The sequence below is a fragment of the Camelus bactrianus genome, chromosome 5 (genome assembly GCF_048773025.1).
Source record: "Camelus bactrianus isolate YW-2024 breed Bactrian camel chromosome 5, ASM4877302v1, whole genome shotgun sequence".
NCBI classification, from domain to species: Eukaryota; Metazoa; Chordata; class Mammalia; order Artiodactyla; family Camelidae; genus Camelus; species Camelus bactrianus.
Genome location: NC_133543.1, coordinates 16,814,488 through 16,840,819, shown reverse-complemented (window position 1 = coordinate 16,840,819; position 26,332 = coordinate 16,814,488). Strand labels below are relative to the sequence as shown.

The 26,332-nt window shown below is 53.9% G+C and overlaps 1 protein-coding gene across 7 annotated transcripts in view; it reads left to right on the top strand.

Moving 5' to 3' along the window:
* The window catches only part of GLI2 (GLI family zinc finger 2), a 245,557-nt gene that overhangs the window by 208,166 nt on the left and 11,059 nt on the right, over positions 1-26,332 (top strand). For 6 of the 7 annotated variants that reach the window (XM_074363501.1, XM_074363499.1, XM_074363500.1 and 3 more), the window contains 6 exons: positions 1,390-1,575; positions 14,190-14,391; positions 15,897-16,110; positions 16,911-17,027; positions 20,148-20,282; positions 24,224-24,373. In XM_074363501.1, coding sequence (XP_074219602.1) covers positions 1,390-1,575; positions 14,190-14,391; positions 15,897-16,110; positions 16,911-17,027; positions 20,148-20,282; positions 24,224-24,373 — 1,004 coding nt within the window. The remainder of the gene's footprint in view (positions 1-1,389; positions 1,576-14,189; positions 14,392-15,896; positions 16,111-16,910; positions 17,028-20,147; positions 20,283-24,223; positions 24,374-26,332) is intronic. The other variant, XM_074363498.1, reaches the window with a different exon arrangement.

The following is a 26,332-nucleotide window of genomic DNA, read 5'->3' as shown; positions in this document are numbered from 1 at the left end:
TTGGGGTGGACCAGATACCCGAAGGCCTCGCTGGCCCCCCAGACAAAACTCCCGAGTAGAGATAGCATGTCAGATTCATATAGCAGCTGTACCAGTTTATCAGCCATGCGAGGCAGAGTCTGCCAGACCGTGCACGTGCTGAGGATAGATGGGCACTCCCGGGAAGGCTTCAGGGAAGAGGCGGACAGGCCAGAATGGGGAGGGAAGGCATCTCAGGCACAGGTGGGGCAGTCAATGGCCGGCCCGTGGGGCATCAGCCCAACTGCAGGCAGGCCGGGGCTCTCATTGGAGGATGCAGCAGGAGAGGAAGAGAAGGGAGGGGGGCTGCTTCCACTGACCGGCTGCTTCTCTCTGCCCAGCACGTGTGGGATCCTTTCAAATTTGCCAAGACTTACAGCAGAGGGGCCGTGGCACAGCAGTTAGAAACCTGGGCTCTGGATTCAAACTCCCAACTGTGCAGCCTCGGCAAGATCTTTAACTCTCTAAGTGCCAGGGGCCCGATCTGCTGAGGAGATGGGGCAGGTGTCCTCAGCTCACAGTGCGGAGGTGAGAGTGAAGTCAGAGAGTGAACGCGCTCCCCTCGGCACTGTGGCTGCGCACACCCAGCGAACGCTCAGCTCAGCGGTGGCTGACACTGTCCCTTTCAGGAGTCACTTGAGGGGGCGGGTATTATGACCCCCATTTTACAGATGGAAAACTGAGGCAGCTCAGAGAGATGGCACCTTCCCAAGCTTGCACACCTGGTAAAAGCCAGGACTCCGGTTGGGTATGTTTGGTTTCCAAGCCCCTGTTCCTTCCCTGACATCTCATCCATGAGGGCCAGGCCCCCTCAGGATCCTCGGAAGTTCGTCCTCCCTGCCTCTTTGCTAAGCCCCCGGCGGGGCTCAGTGCGGGGTTGGAGGCGGGCAGCCGGCTCCTGGTTCTGCAGCTGCTGGACAGGTGGGAGCTTTATCTATAAGGCCAGGCCCGGGCGAGGGCTCACCTGCAGTCCCACTTAAGGCGAGGCTGACCTGGCGCCCTACTGTCTGGCCACCATGGCACCTGTTTGCATCATCTTTGTCCTTTGAAGACTCTGCTGGCCTGTGGCCCCCGTCAGCCTGGAGCTCTGGGCTTCTGTGGGGCCTAGACTGGGAAGAGGAAGCAGCTGTTTATGGGTTGAGGAAATGGAGGAATGTGCAGGCTAGGATCTGGCCTCTCCATCAGCAGAAACACATCCTACGCCAGCTGTCAGCTCAGTCCCACGTGGGACTTCAGGGGGAGGGGACACGGGGGCCCAGGGGGCGGAGGATGGACTAGAGGGCACTGAGGGGGCCCCTCAGGCCAGGTGTGTGTTTCTCTTTTCTTTAAAGATTCTGATGGTTTCTTTCTCTCCTTCCCTCCCGCCCACAGTGGCCCACGAACACCTTAAGGAGAGGGGACTGTTTGGCCTCCCCGCTCCAGGCACCAACCCCTCAGACTATTACCACCAGATGACCCTCATGGCGGGCCACCCCGCGCCATATGGGGACCTGCTGATGCAGAGCGGGGGTGCTGCCAGTGCACCCCATCTCCATGACTACCTCAATCCAGTGGATGGTGAGTGCTGGGCCAGGGTGGGGGCAGGGAGTGGGCCAGGGGCTCACAGTCCCCCGCCCCCTAGACTGAGGAGGATACTTGTTCCTCCCTTTGAGGGTGAGGAGCCCGATGGTGGGGTCTGTGATTTACCCCAGTCTCTGCTCTGACTGCTGTCCATGGAGGCTCGAGTCTGAACAACAGGTACAAACACTTAGTGAGTCACCACAGGGCAGAAAGTGCTGTAGGAACTGCAGACGGAACAAAACACACTCATCTCTGCTTTCATGGAACTTACAGCATAGTGGGGAGAGACCATTCAGGAACAGGGTAGGAAGCACTAGGTGGAGAGGGGGTGCAGTCTTCAATGAGGGAGTCAAGAAATCCTCATTGGGAAGATGAAATTCAAACAAAGAATTGAAAGAGGCGAACCATACAGAAATAAGCCAGAAGAATGATACAGGTAGGAGAAACAGCAAGTGCAAAGGGCCTGGGGCAGCAGTGTGCCTGCTGAGATCAACAAAAGCCCAGCCCAGTGTACCTGTACGTAAAGGGGCAGTAGGACAGGGCCAGAGCTTTGGGCTGGTTATGCTGGCCAGTCAGGGCTTGGTAAAGTTTTGGCTTTCATGCAGAGGGACTTGGGGCCCATGGATAGGTCTGGACAGAGAAGTAATGAGATCTGACTTATTCTTAAAAGGAATCCCATTCTGATTGCTGATCTGAGGATAGATTTAGGGGCAACATAGAAGCGGGGGGGAGGGGGGAGGGCATCCAGTTAGCAGAGGTGGGGAGAAGTGGTAGAAGATTTAAAGGTAGAGCCCCAAGATTTGTTCCCAGCTCAGATGTGGTATTAGGGAGAAAGAAAGGCATTGAGGACAACACCAGGGTCTCAGGCCTGAGCAGCTGGAGGATGGAGTTGTCAGGAATTGAGCCTGGAGGCTGCAGGCCGGGCACATTTTGTGGGGTGAGAGATCAGGTGTTCTGGGGAGATGAAATTCTTGGTGCCCGTGAGATACCAAGTCCCTCCCTCCCACCCCATGCCATCCTCACAGCTGCTTCCACAGGGGTGCCTGCAGCTCATGACCCTGAGCCCCCGGAGTCAGATGGAGCCCCTGTTGGGGGAAAGCTGAGGAGGGAGGAGAAAGCGAAGCACCTGTCTCCCCCCAAGTCCCCGCCCCTAGTTGGTGCGGCTCCACCTGCTGGTCTTGGAGCTCAGCCCAGAAATACCCCGGGATCTAGGCCAGGCAGTGGAGCTGGAAACCACAGCAAGGGGCAGGCAGGCAGCTCCTGCAGATTTGTCATCCGCAAGCCCTGCCCGGATGGCTTGTTCCCTCCCTGATGGCAGGGAGCAGACAGAGGCCTGCAGGGAGACCTGCTGGACTGCAGGCAGTCCCGTGGGGCCAGGCAGGGCTACAAGACTCGGGGGACCTGGCACCCCTCAGCCTCTCCTCAACCCATCAGTACTTCCTGTCCTGGACTTCCTGTCCACACCAGCCCTGCAACTCTACCTTACTAGCTGAAGCAAAGCCAAGTCCCTTACTTCCTAAGGCCTGGCTCAGATCCTCACCTCCTTCAGGAAGTCTCTCTGGATGCCCCCGCACCAAGAGTGTTCCTGGGGAAGAGCACAGCAGTCCTCCCAAGGCCAGCTCTCTTGGGTATTGTCCCATGTCACCCTCTGCGTGTCCCGAGGGGATCCCACAGCATAGCAAAGGGACATCACCAGAATCTAGTCCCAGGGTCTGTTCCACACCCGTGCCTTTCCCAGGATGGTGTTTTGTCCAGGACGAGGTGCTCCTGTCAGCCTCCTGAGTACACACATCCTCAGGCTCTCCTTCTCTCCTCCTCCTAACACCCCCACAAGGAGCAGGAGGGTTGTCAGCAGGGGTGACGGGAGGGCTCCAGTGAGGTCGTGTGTACTTGCTACTCATCAAAATGAGAAACCAGGCAACAATGATAATACAATGCATAAAGGTCACCGCCATTGTGTCAAACAGCCACGTCTGAATGTCAGCTTCCCCCAAGTGATGTCCGCCTGGCAATGCATCAAGGTGTGTGGCACCAGGGCCATTTGGACGGTGGGCAGACACTGAGAAACCATGCCAAGGGGTCCGGTCAGGCAGGTGTCCCCAGAGGGCAGGAGAGGCCAAGTCAGTAAGTGTGAGCGCCTGCTGTATGCACATATGAGAGGATCAGACTGAGCTCTGTCTCTGTCCTGTGCCTGTATACCTTCTCCCCTGTGACTCCCCTCAGCCACCTTCTGAGGCTGGAATGACTCTGCCCAGAGCAAGCAAGTGACTTGCACAGGCCGGGAGTCAGGGTTCCAGGCCCCACTCTGTTTCTCAACCAGCATCATCGGCTATTCCTCAGGCACACCGCCTGCAGGCAGGACTGCACATCCAACTGGCCCTGTAAGCCAGGGCCTCAGGGACAGCCCACTGGGCTTGAACAGCTGGGCTGGAGCCGGGGGTGCTTTCAGGGGTGGTGGTGAGAAGAAAGTGTGTGTGGTGAGCTGCGGGCAGATGTAGACCTTGCCTGCCTGAGCTGTGTCCTCTCCAATGGAGGTGGTGCTGGGACTGAAGGGGGTCTGGACAGTGATCCCCAGCCCTGCGTGCTGTGTGGGAGTAAGATGGACTGTATGAACCCGGCTCAGTGCCTAGCATACAGTAGGTGCTCCATTAATGCCAGTCCCTATCTCTTTCCACCAGTATCCTTTCCCTCTTTCGAAACTACCACCTCCTGTAGGATTTTGTCTCATCAGTCGTCAGCACCGCTGTCCACCTCGTGCTTGGGCCCAGTGCCACAGCTCCTCCTGGACACCTGTTCCTCTCCACCGCCCCATCCAGCCCACCCCAGTCCTGCCAAGTCCGCTTGTCAACCCTCCCGGCCATCCAGTCCCGGGCCACCGTCCCAGCACTGCCTCTCGTCTATTCCCTCTGCCATTCTGCGGTCAGCCCCTGTGGCTCCCATCACCCTTCGGGTAAAATCCAAATTTAACAAGGTGGCCGGAGTGGCCTTCCCTCCAGCCTGTCACTCCCAACTTCCACCCTGCCCAGTGCCACCCCACAGTGTCTGCTGGCTCCCACACAGTCCCCATACTCCTTCACCCACAGTGCTGTTCCCCACAGGCTGGCCTGGCTCCATCCTGCACAGGGTCCCAGGACTAGGTCAGCTGACACTTCTCTCGAGGCACCACCTAAATCCAGGCCTAACCCGACCACATCAGCTCCCCTGGGGCTCCTGCCCCTCCCTCCACCCACCTGTGGGACTCAAGGCGCCTCAACTGTGACTGGCTGGTACTTCTGTCTTAACAAACCCATGAGCCCGGCAGGCAGGTCTGGGAGCAGGGCTGCCAAGGGGCCTCTGTGTTTGTAGGGGGAGGGAGGGAGGGAGGGAGCGCAGCCACAAAAGAACCTGGGATAGAAAGATGCAAACTAATGAGGGAAGAAACTGTGTGGGACCAGCAGCTGCCAGCTTGCAGGGAGCCTGGAAGGGGGCTGGGAACATGGTAGCTTTGTTCTTGGGGCGCTTGGCATTTGGCAGCATCTGGGGGCTGAGCATCTGAGACATGGGAGGCTGGGAGGAGTGAGGAGGTGAGCTCACCCGTCACCAGTGGGTGTGGGAGCTGCCTCCGATTAAGTCAGCTCACCGCAGGACATCCTTTCTCCGCCTCTTGAGGTTGTGATTGGCTTCAGGGTGCAAGAGAAGCGCCACCACTTCCAGCCTTGGCCTGAACAGAGCCATCAGTGTCTCTGGCTGAGGCGTGGGGTGGGGGTGGGGGATTTTTCTGAACCCTGGTGGATTTCAGGAACAGACTTTTTATTTTCCTTTGTTCCCCATCAGTTATGCTCCAAGGAAATCAGACTGTAGTCCAGCACGATTTCCTGTATTGGTCATCACTTAATAGTTTTTTTTTCCCAAACCAGTTTAAACTAGAACCAGAACTTTAGCTTCCACTTTTTAAAGTTTTAGGTATTTCTGTGCAGCTCCGATGCCTACATGGATGTGTTGCTCATGTGTGACCCTAAGAGATGCTGGTGCTTACGGCCCAGACCTGTGCCCAGCTGAGCCCAGACCTATCTCTGGGATGTCCCTGGTCCCTCCCCTCCTGTGACACATGGGAGCCGGAAAGCCCCCCAGCTCCGGTGTCTTTGGCTGAGACTGCACGGATCTGGGGAGGGACACCCCCAGGAAGCTTCAGTCTGCCCAGTTAAGGTGTGGTGGGTCTTCTCATCAAGGTTCTTTTCACTCAGATGCTCAGAGTAAATTCTGCAGGCCTGGGGCCCGGGCATCGCGGTTCCAGGGACCACCTGTGGAAGGGCCCCGAGATCCTCTGAGGACGTGTGTGCTTGTGTTAGGAAGCTGTCCATAAACATGACAGTGACATGTAAGCTCTCCTTGGGTACAGGGGTCTTGAGAGCTTGTGAGAAGTTGGGGAGACTTGTGTGTGTGTGCCTGTCTGTCTGTCTCACACACACACACACTCACTCACTCTCCTCATGCATTCCGAGGGTATTTCTTGAGCACCCATTATGTGCTAGGGGCTAGGGGCACAGCAGCACTCAGCACGCCAAGTCCTGCCCTCATGGTGCTTACCTTCCAGTGGGGCTGCTTTGTGGAAACTCCTTTGCTGGACAAGGAATACCAATCCTGAGGCCACCCCACTTCCCCCAGCCTCCTCTCCCAGCACCTCCTCTTCACATTCCAAGAGGAAGGAGGCAGAACTACAGGGGAGACAACCTTCCAGAGGCTTTGAATGTTGAGCTGAGGTGTTGAGCCCAGCTCTGCCAGGCTGGGAGGCGACCCACGGAGAGGATGTGAGAAAGGCCACCTGGGTCCACATCCGGCAGATCAGGGTCCCCAGCCTACTCATTGGCAAAACACCAGCACAATTTTTTACCTTCACCAAATGCCAGCTTCATGATCATTTATTTAACGTTATATTTTTAACAGACTCGCCTTTTAAGGTTAAACAAATCGATCTTAAAATAGAACTTAATAATTTTTTCTGAAATGGGAAACCTGATCATATCTGAGGAAGATGTCCCTGTTTCTGTCTCCGTCAAGACTCAGATGGTCTCCTTCGGATCGTGTGTACCGCCTACGCTGGGGGAAATGCCACAGTCGCGGAGGAGAGGCTGGAGGTGGAGGGGCCGCTCGTGGATTCTTGTTGAATTGAAAAGCCAAGTCCTCCATCTCTCCCAAGGCCCAGGACCAGGCTGTGGGCAGGACAAGGGGCATCTCCTGTGGAAGCCCACCCTCCCTATGCTGGGAGCCTCTTGGCCTCCAGGTGGTCGATGAAGGCCCATTGCCCCTTGTTCTTAAAGGAGGCTGATTTATAACCGGAAGAGTGAGGAGTGATGCGGCGTTGGACGGTAATAGATAACCAGTCAGGGAATCCAAGGTTATCATTCTGCCTAGTGGTTCTCTAGAGAGCAGCGAATTCACTGGTTGTCACCAGGGCCCTAAAATGGAATTTTCTTGTGCTAAGCTGCTGAATATTGGTGATTTAACAGCAGAGCGGCAGCATTCACAAACCCCCTCCCGCCCCCGCTCCCACCACATTGAGAAGATTGAAATGTTTCCGACTGAAATGTTGTCTGTTTACAGCCCATATTTCCTCTGAGCTGTATATTTTATTGTCATATTGACACTAATTTGACTCGGATGTCACCTCCCTTCTGATGCCCGTTCTTTACACTGCCTGCCGGTCCAGGGGGGTTTCAGAAACCAATTATATTGATCATACCACGGAGAGGCAGAGCTGCTGGAGGGACTGCCGGAGGCCCCATCCGGGCAGGGAGTCCGCACCCAGCCTGCTGACGGGAGGGAGACTGAGGCAGGGGCGACTGGGTTTTAGGTCCTAGAGGGCAGGGATGCTGCGTGCAGGTGTGTGTGCCGAATGGGGTGCGTGGGTCATCTGGTAGACCTGCGCAAATAGTCTCTCAGGACAGGAAGTCACTTTACAGGTGAGGAACCTCAGGCTCAGAGCCCTAAGTTTCTTTGTCTACATCACAGATCTAGGAAATGTGCTTGTTAGCCTCAGCCCCAGACCTCTGGGTTCCAAAGCCTAGGTGCTTTCTACTCCCCTACAAGAGGAGGATGAGGGGGCTGTGGGCAGCTAAGTGTGGAGCAGGTTGAGGTCCTCCAGCTGGATTTCTTTAGAGCATCTCCTCAGGGAGTCCAGAAAATACCTGAGGGAGGGGGCGGGGCTGTGCAGGAACGCTCCCTAACCTTGGGGATGCAAGGCTTATGAACTCTGCCGTCAGGCTGTGTCCTGCTGTCCCCCGGGCAGGCGTGGCCCACCCCCTTGCCAAGGACAACATCAGGCACAAAGAGGGCTCCTGGGATGTCGTGCCAGGACAGTGCCTGCCCTTCCCTGGTCCTGGCCCCCCGCATCCCTCCTGCAGCACTCAACCCAGGAGGCCCACCTAGAGCTGTGGATGACAGGCTGATCAGTAGCCCATAGCGATCCTGAGGTGGGTGCTGTTGACCCATCTCCTGGCTGAGGAACCAGCCCAGAGAGGTCCAGCAACCCGCCCAAAGCCGCCCAGTTCAGAGCTGTCAGGCAGGGTTGGAACCTGGGTCAGCCTGGGTCGAGGGCCTGTTCTTGCATCTCCTGCCCTTCCTGGCGGCCCCAGGGAAAGTGACAGCCCCTTGAGCACTCTGAGATTACGTGGGGTAACCCTGCTTAGGTGGCACCTGCCTGGAGCTGCAGTGACTATTGTCATCTCTCACCTGGACAGTGAGCTCCAGGAGGTGGGGGCGGAGCATCCTTGCTTCTGGTCCCCACGGCATCCTGCCCTGTGCCTGGCAAATTATCAGCACCGCATGAGGGTCTGATGGGCGCATGAACAAACATGTGAATGAGCAGAACGAACTAGCGGACGAAAACAGGGTCCAGATGCAGGTGACAACAGGAATGGGTAGCGTCTGGCACTCGCCCAGGTGAGGGCAGGCGGGGGGCTGCTTACCCCGGCGGCTGTTGGCTCTCAGAACTGGCGCGTCCACAGACGAATGGACATGACGACTCCACCAATCTTGGTCATAAATCACAGGAGAAGCCACGGGAAATGAGTGCCAGGCTTTTCTTTCTATTTAGTAATTTATCAAGGGAAGAGGCGCATTAATAAACATATTTCCCTTGAGGGGTGGGAATAACAGAGATGAATATCACTGTCAGATTTGGCCTGTTTCCTCTTGTTAGGGGTGCGCGAGAGGGTGGGAATCCAAATATTAGAAGCAAAATCTTTTTTTTTTTTTAACATATCACAAAGATGTGTGTGTTTTTTACATTAGATGATTTTGTATCTTTCCTCTCTTGTATTTTCCCATTTGTCACTCAGTTCGTAAGTAGGAAGTCTTCTGGAAGATTCCTTTGTACATCTTTTGAGTTTCCTTTAAAGTGAGGATGGACAAGGAGTGAACTCAGTTAGAAGAACTAAGAAGCTTAGAGAACGCCTGAATGGACGGATGAGTGAGTGTTTAGTGGCAGGTGTCCTCCTGGGTGGCCCAGGCATCTTTTCCAGGTTTGCTGCCCTTTACTCCATGATTAGCTCTAGGTTCACTTGGCCTGTCAGAGCAGTCCTCTTAGCCCTGAAAGAAGCTGTGTGAATTCAGTTTCGTTTTGGAAGACCTGCTGGATTTGAGGCACTGTCCTTGGTGCTCTCCCTGCGTCCATTGTACAGGTGGGCAAAGAGAGGCTCAGGAGGCTGAGTAGGGTGCTTCAGGGCAGTCACTGAGCATCTGGCTTGGTCTGGCCAGCAGCTCAGTCTGTCTGTGTGCCCCTACATCATGTGTGTGTGTGTGTGTGTCCACCCCGGCTCCCACACCCAGGAGCACCCCACCCCATACCTGTCCTCCCCACCTGAGCGGAGGCAGCGTGGTGTCGGTTTTGATGTGCATCTGTCTGCCTCCCAATCATTCTCTGCCTCCCCTGGCTGTGTGGCCCTGGGCAAGCTACTCATTTTGTCCTTTGTAAAATGAGGATGATTGTCCCTTCCTTACGGGACAGTTGCAAAGATTAAGCTACTTCCTACTTTAAAGTGCTTGGAACAGTCCCGAGCACCTGTGTGGCACCCAGTAAACACTGACTTGACAGCTGAGTGTCTGCTCCTCCTCGACACACCGCGCCTGTGCCCCACGCCAAGCATCTCAAGCATCTAGCATCTCCCACTGGGCTCGCCACCGAGCCAGCTGGATCCAAGTGTTGGGACAGAATGGTGAGGGGGAGGACCTGCGTCCCTCATCCACGGGAGCAGGAGAAGCAGAAGTAATCAGACAACACGCCAGTGGGTGCGAACTCGCCAGCACTGCACCTGTTTGGAGAGAGGGGACCACAGTGCTCTGAGAGCATCCCCAGGGGATGACCTTCCCAACTCGAGGAGGTCAGCGCTGGTTTCTGGGGAGAGTGATGACTCAGTTGAGGTCAGAGTGCTGCAGACAGAGGAAGCTGTCTGTGCAAAGGCCCTGTGCAGGGGGGGCAAGATGAAGCTGAAGAGGCAGGCAGGGCATCCACACAGCCACCGTGTACGCACACTGAGGACTTCGGTATTGTTCCTAATAGCCGTGAGGAGCTTTTGAAAGATTTGAGGTGGGCACATGCAAGGACATGATCTGATTTGGCTGCTGTCAGGAATGTGGATTGGACAGCGTTTCGCTAAGGGCCCTGGGATGCTCGGGCAAGTGGTGGTGGGCTGGGCTGGGAGGGCTTCAGCAGCAGACTCCATTGTGAAGGAGATGAGGAGGGGAGGCGTCAGGCCATCTCCTGGGTTCCCTGCTCTGCTGCTGTTTAGGTGGTGGGCGCCCGCCGAGCCTGGCCCTGCAGGAGATGGGGAGTGTGGGGCCGTGTGGGCTGAACTGGGGCTGCCCTTCGGACATGGGAGGCTAGGTAGGCGGCAGGCCGTCAGGAAGTTCACTCCCCAGAGCCACCTAAACCTGGGGGGTGTGACGCTATTGGTGGTGAGACCGTCTTTCCTGGTCCTGCCTCTCCCCACCTCTCTGAAGGACCCTGGGTGCCCAGAAAAGCCTCACATCAGGGCTCTTTTGGGCCGGGGTTTGAATCCTGCCCTTGGGCAAGTCACTAACCTCCCCAAGCCTAGCTTTCTTTTTTTTAATCATCTTTTTAATTGAAGTATAGTCAGTTTACAATGTTGTATCAATTTCTGGTGTACAGCATAATGTTTCAGTCATACACATACAGACATATATTCCTTTTCATATATTTTTTTGTTATAGGTTACTACAAGATATTGAATATAGTTCCCTGTGCTGTAGAGAAGAGATTTGTTTTTTATATAATTTTTTATATAGTGGTTAGTGTCTGCAAATCTCCAACTCTCAGTTTATCCCTCCACCCACCCCCTTCCCCCGCCTAGTAACTGTAAGTTTATTTTCTATGTCTGTGAGTCTGTTTCTGTTTTGTAAATAAGTTCATTTGTGTCTTTTTTTTTAGATATAAGTGATGTCATATGGTATTTTTCTTTCTCTTTCTGGCTTCACTTAGAATGACCGTCTCCATGTTGCTGCAAAGCCTAGTTTTCTTACCTGCACAGCTGGCTTTGCCTCTCGGAGGACAGTGGTAGCTGTTATTGCAACAGTGAGTCTAAATGTCACTAAGAGGTGGCTGTCGCTGGGTTAGGAGTCACTCCAGAATTCAGAAGCAGGCACTTATCCAGATACCACCCCAAAGGGACACACAGTGTCCCTGACAGGCCAGGAGGTGTCTGTTGTCTCCTGGGGTGCTTGTTCGGATGGCTGGTTGCGTTTGCAGCACAGCCCAGGCGCAGGCTGGGGAGTGGCCCTGTCCCGCCGGGCCCTGTGAGGCAGGTCGCGGTCGGGCTCCCTTGGGTCTCGAGGCGTGTGAGTGGGATCTTTCCTGCCGCAGGAGAAAGGTGGCATTGTCTGAGTGGGTCACCTGCTGGCCTGGATGCCAGCCGTGCTCCCAGGCCCCTCTGTGGAGCAGAGTGAGCCAGTGTCCCCCAAAGCATCTGCAGAGCACCATCTGTATACCCACCATTGCCCTGTTTGCTAAAAAATCTAAAAGCCCCAGTCCTCCGAACCCAATGAAATAAACCGACAGCCAAAAACAAACACTTTAGCTGACACAGAAGTTCAAAGAAAAGAATATTCTGAGTACTCAACTTTTTCCTCTAACTGGGAGCTTTCCTACAAATGCTTGACCCTTCTTGTTGAAAACAGTATGTGGTTAAACAAGAGCTACAATTGTGGGGCACTTCAGACTGCCCAGGTCACCTCAGTGTCTGCCATCCCATTGGATCACGATGTCATCCCCTGGTGCTGGCGGAGGCCCATTTTTATACTCAGGTCGTTAATGAAGATTCTGAGTCTTGCACAGGTTAAGCCGTGCACTGGCTTGTACGTGCACACACAGGGTCCCAGCCCAAGGTGCCTTGTATGCACCCTTATTCCACCTCTCTGCCCCAGGCCCTGGTCTAGCGTAGGTCTTTGTCCTTGTACCCAGACTCCCTCATCCACAAAAGAGATGATTAGGAGGGAAAACCCCAGAATCCCTTCCCCGCCTGAGGATTCTGGGACCTCCTCTGTCCTCCTCCACAGCCTCAGAGAGGTGTTTCTCCTGGTGGCCCAGCAGTAAAAGGGCTTCCCGGATTTGTCAGCCATAGTTGGAGGGTTAATGAGGGCCGGGCGTGGTCGCTCCCGGGCGGGAGGCAGTGTGGCAGAGGCTCAGCTGAGACTTCTTCAGTTGGTGGCTGTGGGTTTTCTAGGGAGCCGGTTGGTACTGGGGATGCTCAGAGATTCACAGGCCATCACCCCTGCCCTCAGTGCTCCTGTAGCTATGGAAGCAAGCCTCTGACCCACTGACCCTGCAGCCAGGACAGCCTGCGTCTCCCTGGAATAGGAGGACCTACGGGGTCTGAGCAGGTCTGAGAGGGCAGAAAGGAAGAACTCAGGCATCGCAAGTCCAGGAATAGCCAGTCACAGGCATGAAGTCAGCTGGGCCTGGCCGTGTGCAGCAGAGGCTGCTACAGCTGTTGACAGGCAGCCCTTCCAGCCCAACTCACCTGGACACCATGGGAGGGAGGATGGGTGAGCAGGGGGCCCAGGAAGAGGTTCTTCCAGGCAGGTATCCAGAGATTCAGGGGCACAGTAAGGCCCCTGCTTGTCCCACACATCACCTGATTTACCCTTCAGCACAGCCCTGGAGGTCGGCACTAGCAGACCCTTTACGATGAGGAAACGGGCTCAGGGAAGGTCTGGACAGGGTGGAAACTTTGGCATGTGAAGAGGTGCCCAGTGATATTATCAGACTGTTTCTAGACCCCTGTTTGTCCAGAGGTCACACAGAGGCCACTGTTTGACCCAGAACCCTGATTGGTGGAGGGGGGCTGTAAGGAGCAACCTGGAGCCCTGGCAGGAGAGCCTGTGGCCGTCGGGTGCAGGGAGCCCGGTCTAGGGCAGGCCCTCCTACCTTCCCATAGTTATGTATATATGATGGGGGAAGGGAGAGCATATCCAAGGCAGTCAGATTGGTTGGGGGGAGGTGCATGCATGTGTGTTGAAGGCAACAATTTCCTTGAGGCTCAAGCAACTCCAGAACTGAAGGACCTCGGTGTTGGAGAGCCATCTGCATATGGCCAGGCTGCCTTTCCCTGCCACTCCCAGCATCCTCCCCACCCCATCGACAGCCTCACCAGGCGGCCCTGGAGAACCAGCCAAAGGCCCAGGCATCATGTCAAGAGTCTCGGGACAGCCATGCAGGCCTCTGCTTGGCGAATGCCCAACCAAGGGTCATTTTAAAGCAATCCTGGTTACATCACAGGCTTCCTTTAACTCCCCTTCCTATGGCAAAGTCACCCGATGGAATGTCCGACAGCAATAAAAAAGGAGGCAGTTACTGCCACACACAACAGCGTGGAGAAATCTCATCCATCCACAAGCTGATACTGTTGTATGAAAGAGGCTGGATAAGAAAGAGCACTTAGAGGGAGGATACAGCTCAGTGGTAGGGCACATGCTTAGCATGCATGAGGTCCTGGGTTCAATCCCCAGTACCTCCAATTAAAAAAAAAAATTAAATAAGCCTAATTATCTACACACACTCCCCAAGAAAAGAAAGCATTTATAATTCCATTTACATAATAAGCAAATACTCAAAACAGGCAACTGTTTTGAGTGTCGGAAGCCAGGATAGTAGCTGCCGTAGTGGGCCCAAAGGGGCAGAGGGGCTGCTGGGCGCTATCTGTGCCTGCTTCTTAGCCTGGTGCTGGCTTTGCACTTTGTGAGAGGCCACCAAGCCATTGGCTTACAGCCTGTAGCTTGGCTGCCTTAAGCGTTGCTGGATCCAGTCCTGGGCTCTGCATACCTAAGAGGAAAGGCGCTAATACACGTTCAGTGCTCTTGCTCCGCCACTGAAGCACCTGACCTGTGCTTTGCAAATCCGCACCACACCAGGTATGGGTCAGTCCCATTGTACAGATGAGCAAACTAAGGCCAAGAGAGGCTAAGAGCCCCCAGCTGGAAAATGACAGCAGAGCTACAGTTCCCATCAGACCGTACTCCCAGGCTTTTCCTGTCCCCACCCCACCAAGTCTCCCCCTCCCAGCCTGTCCCCATCTCCGAACAGGGTAACGCTGACCTGTTTTGGCTTGGCTCTCCCGCAGTGTCACGTTTCTCCAGCCCCCGGGTGACACCCCGCCTGAGCCGCAAGCGGGCGCTGTCCATCTCCCCGCTCTCGGATGCCAGCCTCGACCTGCAGCGCATGATCCGAACCTCGCCCAACTCGCTGGTGGCCTACATCAACAACTCGCGCAGCAGCTCGGCCGCCAGCGGCTCCTACGGGCACCTGTCGGCCGGTGCCCTCAGGTGAGCCAGGCCTGCAAGTTGGGGGCAGGGGGTACCGAGAATAGACGCTGGGCTGGGGCCCAGCGGGGAAGGTCTGCGCTGGCAACCAGGGGAGAAACAGGACTTGTTGTACTTGTAAACATCAGCCTACTTGCGATCATTTCCTGAATTCAAACTCAGTAGTGATGACATTGGAATGCGCCAGCACTGGAGTATGTCTTCATGTGCCCGTTACTCATTCATCCACCAAATGATTTCTGATGTGATAAGTCACCCTTACCAGGCCTGTCCTGAAAGACTCCATCCTGAAATCAAAGGCCACTTTCCTCATATTTCAGCAGCTGGTCACTGACCAGCACTGGGGCCACTGGAGGGGTGACACTGACTTGGGCCTGCATGTCTCTGGGCTGGCAGAGGCCTCCCACCGTGGTCACTGCACAGCACGCCCAAAGCTCATCATCACCGTCCACCTTGTCCCCTCCGTGCAGCCCTTGATTGTGCAAAGGACGCAGAGCCCAACCAACTTGACCGGAACTCCGCCTTCCCTTGGCCCTCCTGAGATAGGCCGGGAGGGGTTAGGATTATGGGACCACTCAGCTCTAGGGCCCGGAGACAAGAAGTTATCTTTCATCTCTGTTATCTTTTGCTACATAACAAGTGACTCCAGAACTTGCAGTTTAAAACGGCAGTCAGCGCGTTCTATCTCCCGCCATCTCTGAGGGCTGGGAACGTGAGACTGGCTTAGTGGCGGGTCTCTCAGAGGCTGCCGTCGAGATGTCGGCCAGGGCTGTGGTCACCTGAAGACGTGGCTGGACCTGGGCATCTATTTCCAGAACGGCTCACCCGCAGGGCCGTGGGCACAAGCTTTAGTTTCTCTTCACGGGAGCCTCTCTACACAGCTTCTTGAGCATCGTCACAGCTTGGCAGCCGCTGTTCCCACCCCGCCCCTAGAGGGAGTGAGCGGAGAGAGAGCAAGGAGGAAGCCAAGGAGGACGTCTTCAGAGAGCACCTTTTTGCCTCAGATCCCTCAGATCTGGAAAGAGTGGCTCATCTACGGGTGGCTTGATTGAACTCAGAAGTGCAGGAGGAGTTAAAGAAGAGAGAGGAGAGTGTGAGCTGGGGGGCTCGGGGCACAGTTCCTAAATGGGGTGGGGGGGCATTAAAACGGGCTTCAGAGGGGGAGCAGTGATGCCAGGGTGTACTCAGGCATCAGAACAAGGAAAGGCCAGGATATGGGACTGAGATGGAGTCTGGCATGTCCTGGGGACCAACCTACCAGGGGCAAAGGCTGTATCCTGAGGTAGGGCCTGGGGACTCAGCCCAGAAGGTGATGCCTGAATTTGCAGGCAGTGGGGAGCCACAGCTGGTGCTTGAGTGAGGTAAAGCCATGATGATGGGAATCAGCAATATGCCCATCCTTATCCCCGGGCAGGGCCCTGTCTGCCCAAGAAGCGTTAGCCTAACAGAGCCCTGCCCTCACCCCTACCCCACCTCCACTCCATTATCTTGTCTGCTATTCTTTGCAGCCCAGCCTTCACCTTCCCCCACCCCATCAACCCCGTGGCCTACCAGCAGATCCTGAGCCAGCAGAGGGGCCTGGGCTCCGCTTTTGGACACACACCACCCCTGATCCAGCCCTCACCCACCTTCCTGGCCCAGCAGCCCATGGCCCTCGCCTCCATCAATGCCACGCCCACCCAGCTCAGTAGCAACAGCAACTGTCTGAGCGATGCCAACCAGGTAGGTGGGTGCAGGGAGCAGTGGGTGGGCCACCAGATACGCATCTGGGCCCAGTGAAGGCCGATCATTGCCATCTCATGCCAGAAACTTGTGGCAGGAATCTGGGCACGAATCTAGCTGGTTGGGGTGCCTCTGGGCAGAGGCCATGTAAAGGGCTTTGGGCTGGATGCCAGGTCAGGAGACCTGGGCTGGGTCCTAACACCACCCTCACTGTGGGCAAGTGCCCATTGTCACCTTTCCAATAAACGTAATGAGTAGATGGAGAAACCCCAAAATTCACAGCCCTCTTCCAGAATGTCACCCTCGCCATCCCAGGGCTCCAAGCAGACACCTAGCACCTCCCCCTCGACTGTGGCCATTGGCTTTTGTCACACCACCTGACGCCACAGCTCTAACCCTCTTGTCCTGAGGAACCAGGCCTGTTCTCCTGCTCTCTGAGCTGGCCCGGCCCTGTTGTCCTCAGACCCAGAGCCACCCCTGCCCCGGAGAGCTGAGAAGTTGAGGCCACCGAGTCAGGAGTGATGGTCCCCAGTATTTCTCCAAGAGAGGATCTCTGTTCCATTTCCATGGAGGTGGGGGCTGCACGGTGGGGAAGAGGTGCTGATAAGCCCAGCCCTGGGCTCTCTCCTGGCCATGCCCCTGGACCAAGCTGGAAGGACTCAGTTTCCTAAACTGCGAACACCAGTGCTGGCCCAGACGGTCTCTGTGGGGAGGGTCCCAGGGGTCAAGCCCAAACAGAATTTGGGGTATCTTCACCTGCCCTCTTGTGATGGGCTCTCCTGTGCTCCCCTCTCCCACAGCAGAGCAGTGAGTCAGCTGTGAGCAGCACTGTCAACCCCATCGTCATTCACAAGCGCAGCAAGGTCAAGACGGAGGCTGAGGGCTTGCAGCCAGCCTCCCCATTGACCCTGACACAGGTAACCTGCTGGCCATCCTCGCGGTCCTCAGCCTGGAGTCAGCTGACTTGAGGCTGTGACTCAAGGAGTGACCGATGGCTCCCTGCATGAATGAGTGACTGAGGGAACCAAAGAGAGCAGTGTGGACACACAGTGAGCTCTGAGGACCCCCCTTATACCAGACGTTCATCAAACACCTGCTGAATAAAATAATACAGGAAAGAAAGAATGTGTGGGTTGCAACCATCTCTCCCTCCTGAACCTCACCCTCACGCAGCCCAAACCACAGGCAAACTGAGTTGCTCGCATCCCCTGAATGGCTCAGGCTCCTGTCAAGTGCTCACTCTCCCTGGAGCTCCATGCCCCACCCCAGTGTCTGGGTCACTCCATCAGTCTCCAGGACTGCACAGTAAGCTTTGGAAAGGTGGCACTTTAGGAGAAGTACCTAATTTGGCCCTACGTCCCCAGGGTTTCTACAGGGCCTGGTGCTTGGTAGCTGTGAGATAGTATTTGCTAATGACTCGGGGCACATTTGAGGGAGGCAGTGTCTCAGTGCTTGGGAGGGAAGGGGGTACAATTCCTGGCTGGAAGCTGAGGATCAGAACAGCCCATGGCTCAGAACAAGTCTGTTGCGGGGCTGAGACCCTTTTGCATTCTCTCTGGAGATCCTGCCACTTATTCCAACACTCCAAGCCAGCAGGCACACATAGTCCCAATTCTTAAAGCAGAGGCCTGTCGTGGGAAGGGGGCAGTGTGTGTTGACCTCCGGGGCAGGCCTCTCACGGTGGCCTGATCTCCATCTGTGACTACAGAATCACCAGCTATGACACCAAGGGTCCTTGGGGCCTCTTGTCCCCATCTCCTCGTCTGCTGGACCATCCTTTATCAAACCTGTAAACCGTTGGGTATGCTCTGGGCACTTAATTTTCATGAAATACTGGGTTCTGTTATTGTCAGGCAAACACAGGGGTTAGTGACAAATTCTTCTTCCCCTACTGACACCCAAACATCTCTGCATGATGCATGATTGCCACGCGGCCGGCCATCATCGGGGGCCATTGGAATTGATGAGGCCAGCGCACATCCAGGGGAGATAAGCCTGCTGGAGCAGCGAGGACAGGGCTAGGGGGCGCTGAGCACCTGGGAGCCCCCTGCCCCGCCCCCTCAACTCAGTGGGCAGGTAGAGGCTGCTGCACAGAGTCCTCCTTCCTGCCCGGCTTGGCTCCCCGTCAGTGGAAAGTCATTTATCAAGAGGAGGTTGTCACTGTGTCACTCTGTCCTGATTCAGTGATTTGACTCCCTTGCTCCCTGACTCCTCTGCAAAGTGGAAGGGCTTGCTTCCTCTTGGCAGGAAATGCCACATAATGAATCCGCTCTCTGCTTAAGCCCTCAGACTTGGGGGTGAGGATGCTACTCCCCTGGATCCGGAGGCCCAGGCACACCCACTGCGCCTGCGCTGTCCTCCGCCCGCAGCTTCTTCAAGTCTTCTCCGAAATAAGCAGGGCGTGCAGTTTGTGGAATCTGTTTCTGGTTTTCCTGCAAGTGCAGAGAGGCCATTAGGAGGCCCCTGCCCCACAACCCTCCCGTTGCTAAAGATCTGGGGCAGAGGTGTTCCTGCCCCTCCTTTTCATGTGTACCAGTGCTGCCCGAGGAACTTACTGCACAGCGTGTCATTGTTTGCCTGTCCAGAACTCGCACGTTCATTGAAGGGTACTCTGAGAAACAACCAGAACCCGGCCCCTGGAGGAGCCCTTTGCAGCTCCAGTGGAAAGCCAGCCAGGGGTGTGAATCTGTGCTGGCCGCGGGGAGTCATGAGGCCGGTTTCTGTGCTCCTAGAAACGGACTCAGCCCTGGGAGGCGGGAGGCTGATGTGGGAGCTGCGGCCCCTGTTCCTTCGAGTCTCAGGAGTCTGCGGGGCGGGGGCTCCTAACACCGGGGAGGGGTGAACCCCTTAGCCTGAGCTATACATGCTTTCCCCAGAGACGCTTTTGAAAGAAAGAACATTCCTGCCATTTTGGAAATAGTTTGAAAGTAAAGCAAGTCACTCTAACATCTGCCTCTTTGGCTGACTTTGCTCCAAGCCTGCCCAGGGGGACACTGGGGGGTCCTGGATGTGTTCTGGAGGCCCTTGCTGGGCCTTCCTCCCAGCCTCCTTGCCTGTCCCTCTCCCCCTTGCCCCACTCGTGGTACCACCCAGCCTGTCCCATGCTTGGAGGCTGCCCTGGCCAGCTGTGTGTTAGCATCTGCTGGGGTGGGGCAGTCCTGTGGAGTTTACTCTCAGACCGTTGCTGGTTTGATAGTAAAAACCCTTGTCCTCTTTGAAAAGAATTTTGGGGGCCTGTGATCAGTGGAAGGCCCATCTCAGGGGCCTTTCCTAAGAAAGGCACCAATTGGCCCCATCGTGGCTGGGAGACGTGAGTCCAGATCTAGGTGGCCACAAACTCCCTGAGTTCTGGAGGGAGCCAGTCAGCCTCTCCTGGAATGTCAGTTTGCCCAGCTGTGATACAGTAATACAAACGCCCACATTTTAGGGCTGTTGCAGGGAAAACTGATGCTGGGAGAGTATGCCAAGTGCCTTCACTCCACAGAGTGATTTGCAGCCCTAGGCACTGTCCCAGGTGTGCGTGTGCCCCTGGGAGGAGGGGACAATGCAGGGATAAGGTCAGGCTGACGCTGTTTTCTCTTGCCTCCAAGCAGGAGTAGACCCCATCCACACTATAAATAAAAATATCCCCACCCTTGAGCCTGGGGGGCCCACCCCGGCTCTCCCCAGCAGAAACCAACCCAGATAAGCGAAAGTCACCGGGCTCCTTTCTCCTGTTCTCCTTGCCATGTCTGTTGACCCAGGATGCTACAGGACACCTGGGTGATGACAAGCCAGTGTTAGAGAGGAGGGAGGGGCGCCAGGATGGCCGTGTGACCAGAAGAGCACTGGGTAGGAACCGGCTGAGGAGAGAACTCATGAGGGCGTATGTGTGTGTGTGCTTGTGTGTGCACGCGTGCACAAGTATGTGTGCATGTGCGTGTCCACACGTAGACCAGTCCATGGTCCTTGGCATAGACTTCATGGGGCTGATAGTGACCTTTCCTCGGGCCAGGTGGCTAGACATGGCTCACATGGATGTGCTCTGCCCTCTCCAGGAGCAGCTGGCTGACCTTAAGGAAGACCTGGACAGAGACGACTGTAAGCAGGAGGCCGAGGTGGTCATCTACGAGACCAATTGCCACTGGGAAGACTGCACTAAGGAGTATGACACCCAGGAGCAGCTGGTGCATGTAAGCCTCGGAGAAGCAGGGCCTGCCCGCTGGGGGCGGAGCCCCAGCCGTACGGAGTCTTGAGCCTTCCAGGCTCTCTGCTAGATAGAAGGGGCTGGAGAAAGAGGCTCCAGGAGATGGCTGGGCCATGTCCTGTGCAAGTAGGAGGCATGATTATTTATCTATGCCCTATTTGTTTCTAAAAGGGGGCTTAGAAATACATTTGTAGTATAAGAGATTAAAAATAATAGGTAAATTAGAAAATTAGAAGAAAAGGAAAAATAAAATAAAGCCAAGAGTGAAGTTAGTATTTAAAACCAAGTACTATGAGCTATGGTTCACATATAAACCTTTTTTCCACCTGAGCTTCCTAGCATCCAATGCAAAGAGGGAAATAAGGTTACATAAGTCAGCCAGCATCCACAAGATATTAACAAACCTGAGCCTGAAACCTGAAGGAGGTTTCTCCCCTGGAGGAAGGAGTTGGCAATTTGCTCTTGGAGACCATTCACACATACCCAGTGTACACAGATGAAGTTGGGTGTTTACACTTAAGTCAAGGAGAGGGCTGCTTTAAAATGCCTGGGTACTGACAGGTCAAGAGACCAGAGAAGGTCATGGGAGCTGGGTGTGCCCTTCAGGGTGTGCCCCTAAACCTTCTACACCAGCAGCCACTATAGCAGCAGTCAGGGGTCACTTGTGCAGTGGGAAAAGCAGGAACAGGGGCTCAAGGTAGGAGGCACCTGGCTTCAAACCTGGCTCCACCACAGCTAGCCAAGTGGCTCTTAACAAATGACTTAACCCCTGTGAGCCTCCGTTTTTTTCTCCTGTAAAGGGAAGTGAAGCCCACCCCGTATAGGGGGGTGAAGGTTGAACGTAATACCAGCATAAGCACTGAGCAGAGAGCAACACTCCATACACAGTAGCTCCTCCTGCCTCCTCCTCCCTGTCCCCCAAGCCAGCCTTGAGGATTGCTTTCTCTATCCGGAAAAGAACTTCAATTCAAGAACAAGCCCCCCGCCCCAACCCCAACACACATTCCTTGGCGAGTGAGTGTCTATAAAGATGAACCTACGCTAAGCTAGCAGGTCAGTTGCTTGGTACAGTAGGGACACACACGCATGTGTGCGCACGCTGTTCACATCCAGAAGTCATCCCAAAGGGGTCTCCTTCTCCCCAGCTCTGTGAAATCAACATTTAAGACACCACCCACTCCCCCTGCTTCCAGTCATGCCGTTTGCTCTCAAATACCATAGGTTTCTTTTGCATTGGGGTTTTCCTCCCTAAATTCTCACCCGGTAGACTAGGAACCCGCAAACCCATAACCACTGACATAGGACCTGTAAAGCAGGGTCTTATCTAATCCCTCTGGGACTCGAACATAATTTTTCCAGCCTGTACCACCTCTTTGGGTAAACAAGTCTGAGATGGAGTAGGGACCGCTGGAGCTGAGTTGTAAAATAAATCAGATTAGATTAAAAGAGAAGAAAGAGAACAGCATCCTGGCCAGGAGAGGGGTGGAGGGGAGGACGGAAAAGATGTGTTTGGCAGGGAGTGGGTTGGCCCCAAAGCACAGGGAGGGAATTCCTCAGATAAAGGCAGAGAGCTCCGGACGTGGTAAGAAGGGCTCCAGCTGAGCCCAGGGCTGTCCCTGTGGCTGTAGGTGACCACCTCCACCTGGCCCTGGAAGGAGCAGGCTCCTGTGAGAGGGAAGCCAGGCTGCTCTGCCCAGTCTCTCTGCTCCCTGGGAAGATGGATGGCGCAGCCGCACACGCGAGCGGGAGCCCCCAGTCAATTATTAACAATTTGTTGCTAAGTAAACCAATAAGAAAAAATGAAGGGCATTGTCAGGAAGCATTTTTATCATTTGAAAAGCTTTCAAAATGGAAAGTGAGGCTAATATGATAAGATTTCCCTGGAAGTTCAAAGTGCTGTAGATTTTGCTTGCTCTGCTGTCGGCATTTGTATGCACGGCAGTGTGGCCTGTTACCCAGAGCCTGAGGGCCCAGCGGTTTTCTGTCTTGCAGGGTGAGGGGCTGCTAGTGCCTAGATGCTCAGCTCTGGGACAGCCTTGTAGGCTGCAAAGATCTACAGCAGCGCTGTCCAGGAGAAAGGCATCGCGAGCCACAGATGCCAGCCATGCATGTACTGTTACGTTAGTTAGAAGAACATTTAAAAAGAGTAAAAGGAAACAGGTGAAATTAATGTAATGTTAATCGTATTTTGTTTAACCCAACATATCTAAAATATCTTTTTTTTTTTTTTTTGGATGGATTTCTTTATGTTTTGGTTTTTGGTTTTGAGGGGTAATTAGATGTATTTATTTACTTATTTTAATGGAGGTCCTGGGGATTGAAGCCAGGACCTTGTGTATGCTAAGCACACTCTACCACAGAGCTATACCCTCCCTGGCTAAAATATCATTTCTACATGCCATCAGTGTAAAAGAAAATTACTGAGATTTTTTTCATCCTTTTTTTTTTTCATTCTCAGTCTTTGAAACAGGTGTGTGGTTTACACTCGCAGCCCATCCTGGTTGGGACCAGCCACGTTTCAGGGGCTCAGCAGCCACAAGTGGAGAAAGGCCACTATATGGGACAGTGCGGGTCCAGAGGTTGTGGGAGGAAGTGAAAGCTAGGGGAGGGAGCTCAGGACTGAGAGGAGAAAGAGGATGGGGCTGGAGCAGGGCAGAGAACAGTGCCTCAGAGACCTGACTGCCACCCTCCCAGCTCCTGTGGACCCGAGCTCCAGGCAGGACATGGATGAGCTCTTGGTGGGGCCCGAAGAGGCTCCCTGCTGACCTTTAGAGAGAAGCCCCAGTGGGAGGGGACCAGTATACTTCACTCAGCTGAGTGACTGACTCACGCTACCTGTTCCTACTGCCCAGTCAAATAAGCAACTCAAAAGATTAAGACGTAAAATTCCTGGGGGCCCTACACGCATCTCAACACAACCCAAGCTCAGAAGCAGTAATACCTCTGCTCCAGGGAGGGCTGCATCCTTCGGTTAAATAATCAAAGCAAGCAACTGAAAACCGAACGTTCTACTCAAGTCAGTGTGCTCTGTTACCTGGGATAGAAAACATGGGTGGCCCATGGCTCCCCATCACAGGGGAGACTGCCCCAGGGGGCACACAGGTGATGGGCCCAGGGCAGAGGCCAGAAGACCTGGGTGTGGAGACAGAAAAAGAGAAAAGTTAGCCCCGTGTTCCTGGCCCAGGGCAGCGCTGACTGCAGTGGGTCGGAGGACCAGTCGTCCAGGGCAGGCTTACTGCCAGTGCACTTCCCAGCTGTGCCCAAAATGTCCCCGCCTGCACGGAGGAGCAGAGCTCCCACTGCCAGAGCAGGATCAGTCCAATGTCTCTGGCTGTCCCACCTTGCTCTCCTGGGCCATTTTGTCCCGGGCCCAGCATCCCACAGTGCCCAGTGTCAGGGTCAGACTCCAGTTCCATCCTGGGCAGGCCACTTGAGCAATCTGGGCTTTTGTGAAAAGGGGACCCATCTCATGGGACACTGTCAGAAACAGAGACAAGGATGCCTTCACATTTCTGTTATAATGAAAATGGTGTTTAAACATTTCTGGAGCAGTGGAGGGGCAAGCTTGGGAGAGGCTTCTCATACACCCACCGTGTGCATGTGTGCCTCATTGCAGTTAATGAGTGCCTACTGTTTGCAGCCTGGAAGCATCAGCATAATCACCGATGTCCCACAGACCAGAGCCTGGAGCCCAGAAGGAGATGAGTGGGTTGGCTCTGACCATCACAGATGGTCACATTGGTGGCTAACTGGAAAATGCAGGGGAGACAAGTAGCACACAGTAGATCTGCATGTCGGGATAGCTCGTGAGGAGGCCTGGGCTGGCACATGGATGCTGGTCTGTGCGGTGGTGTCTGCACACACCAGGTCGGGTCTGGAGGGGTGGTTGGCCGGGCTCACCCCTCTCCGTGGGCCTCTTCCCGGCAGCACATCAACAATGAACACATCCATGGGGAGAAGAAGGAATTCGTGTGCCGCTGGCAGGCCTGCACACGGGAGCAGAAGCCCTTCAAGGCGCAGTACATGCTGGTGGTGCACATGCGCCGGCACACGGGCGAGAAGCCCCACAAGTGCACGGTGAGTGGTCCTGGGGCCCCGCCCCTCCTCACGGCCGCATCTGTATTGCCAGCCCGTCAGCCAGGTGATGTGCGTCACGTTGGATGCGGCTGACCACGGGCAAACCTGGTGGAACAGCCGTCAGGGCAGGTCTTGCCGATGGGTCATCCTGTCTGCTCTGTCTCGGGTCCTGGACCCCAGACCGTCCACGTAGTCTCCCTCAAGTGTGTTCATCTTGATAACTGTGCTGTTCTGGGATCTCTGTGGTTGTATCTGCATGACCAGGAGCCCCAAAGCATAGTTGTACCTTGACTCAGCTGGGTGACCCTGGGCAGAGGGCCTGGCTTGGTAGCACCCTGCAGTCTGTCCCCTGCACAGACAGGAATTTCACTGGTGACCCATCGATTGAGCAATGATGGGTTAAAACTCACTTTGGTTGAGTTTCTTAAGAAAAAGTTAACTCAAAGATAAGACCTTTTAGACAATCTCCCTTAGGAGTCAACAGGCTTTTTGACTTTATTTGGTGAGACCTCTTTAAAATTATTCATTCTTTCATTCTTTCTTTCTTTTATTTATTTATTTATTTATTTTTATTTATTGTGAAGCTTTTTTTAAACACACAGAAACCGCTCCCTCTTTCAAAGGAGAGATGATCCTGTGATGCACTTATGTGGCTGTGACAGAGGCCTCTGGGCACTTCTTTTTGTGAATGACCAGTATTTCACTGATTCTGAGACAAACATTTTGTTCTCACTTTATGTCTCCGAAATCAGTCAGTCTTCAATTTAATCAGTGGTGTCCAGGACTCAATAAACATACCCCCTTTTTTGGCAAGGCTTTTTTTGTTTTTTGTTTTTTTTTAACTGAGATAAAATTCACATACCATAAAGTTCACCCTTTTCCAAAAAGGGTGACTTTGAGTGTATTCACAAAGCTGTGCAACCTTCACCCCTAGCTAATTTCAGAATACTTTCATCCCGCCAAAAAGAAACCCTGTCCCCAAAAGCAATCACTCCCCTTTCTCTCCTTCCCTGCATCCCCTGACCACCACTACCCTGCTTTTTGTCTCTAGGAATTTGCCTGTTCTTGACAGTTCATAAAAATGGAATCATACCATGTTGTAGCCTTTGTGTCTGGCTCCCTTCACTTAGCATGTTTTCAAGGTTCATCCATGTTGTAGCGCGGATAAGGACTTCGTTTCTTTGTATGGCTCAATAATTTTCCACTTTGGACAGATCACATTTTTTTAATCTATTCATCAGTTGGTGGCTATTGGCATTTTTTTACTTTTTGACTACTATGAATAATGTGGCTATGAACATTCATGAACCAGTTTCGTATGGATATATGTTTTCAGTTCTTCTACGTATATACCTAGGAGTGGAATTGGTCGGCATATAGTAACTCTATTTTCGACTTTTTAAGGACCTGCTAGACTGTTTTCCAAGAAGGCTACATCATTTTACGTGCCCACCAGCTATGTGTGTGGGTTCTGATTTCTCCACATCCTCACCACCACACCTTGTTACCTGTCTTTTGATTATTACCTTGCCATCCTAGTGTGTGTGGGTCTGCATCTCATTGTGGTTTTGATGAGCACTTCCCTAGTGACTGATGACGTCAAGCATCTTTTCACTTGCTCATTGGCCATTTGTGTATCTTCTTTGGAGAAATGTCTACTCAAATATTTTGCCCATTTTTAAATTGAGTTATTTGTCTTTCTGTTGTTGAATTGTAGCAGTTTTAATAGACCCTGATTGGATATGGTTTACACATGTTTTCTCCCATTCTGTAGGTTTTCTTTTCATTTTCTTCATAGTTTCCTTTGTAGCATAAACGTTTTTTAATTTTTCACAATGTCTCGTTTTTTAATTGCTTGTGCTTTCAGTGTCATATCTAAGAAAAAGCTGCCTAATCTAAGGTCACAAAGATTTACCCCTTTGTTTCCTTCTGTGAGCTTTACAGTTGATAGATACATCA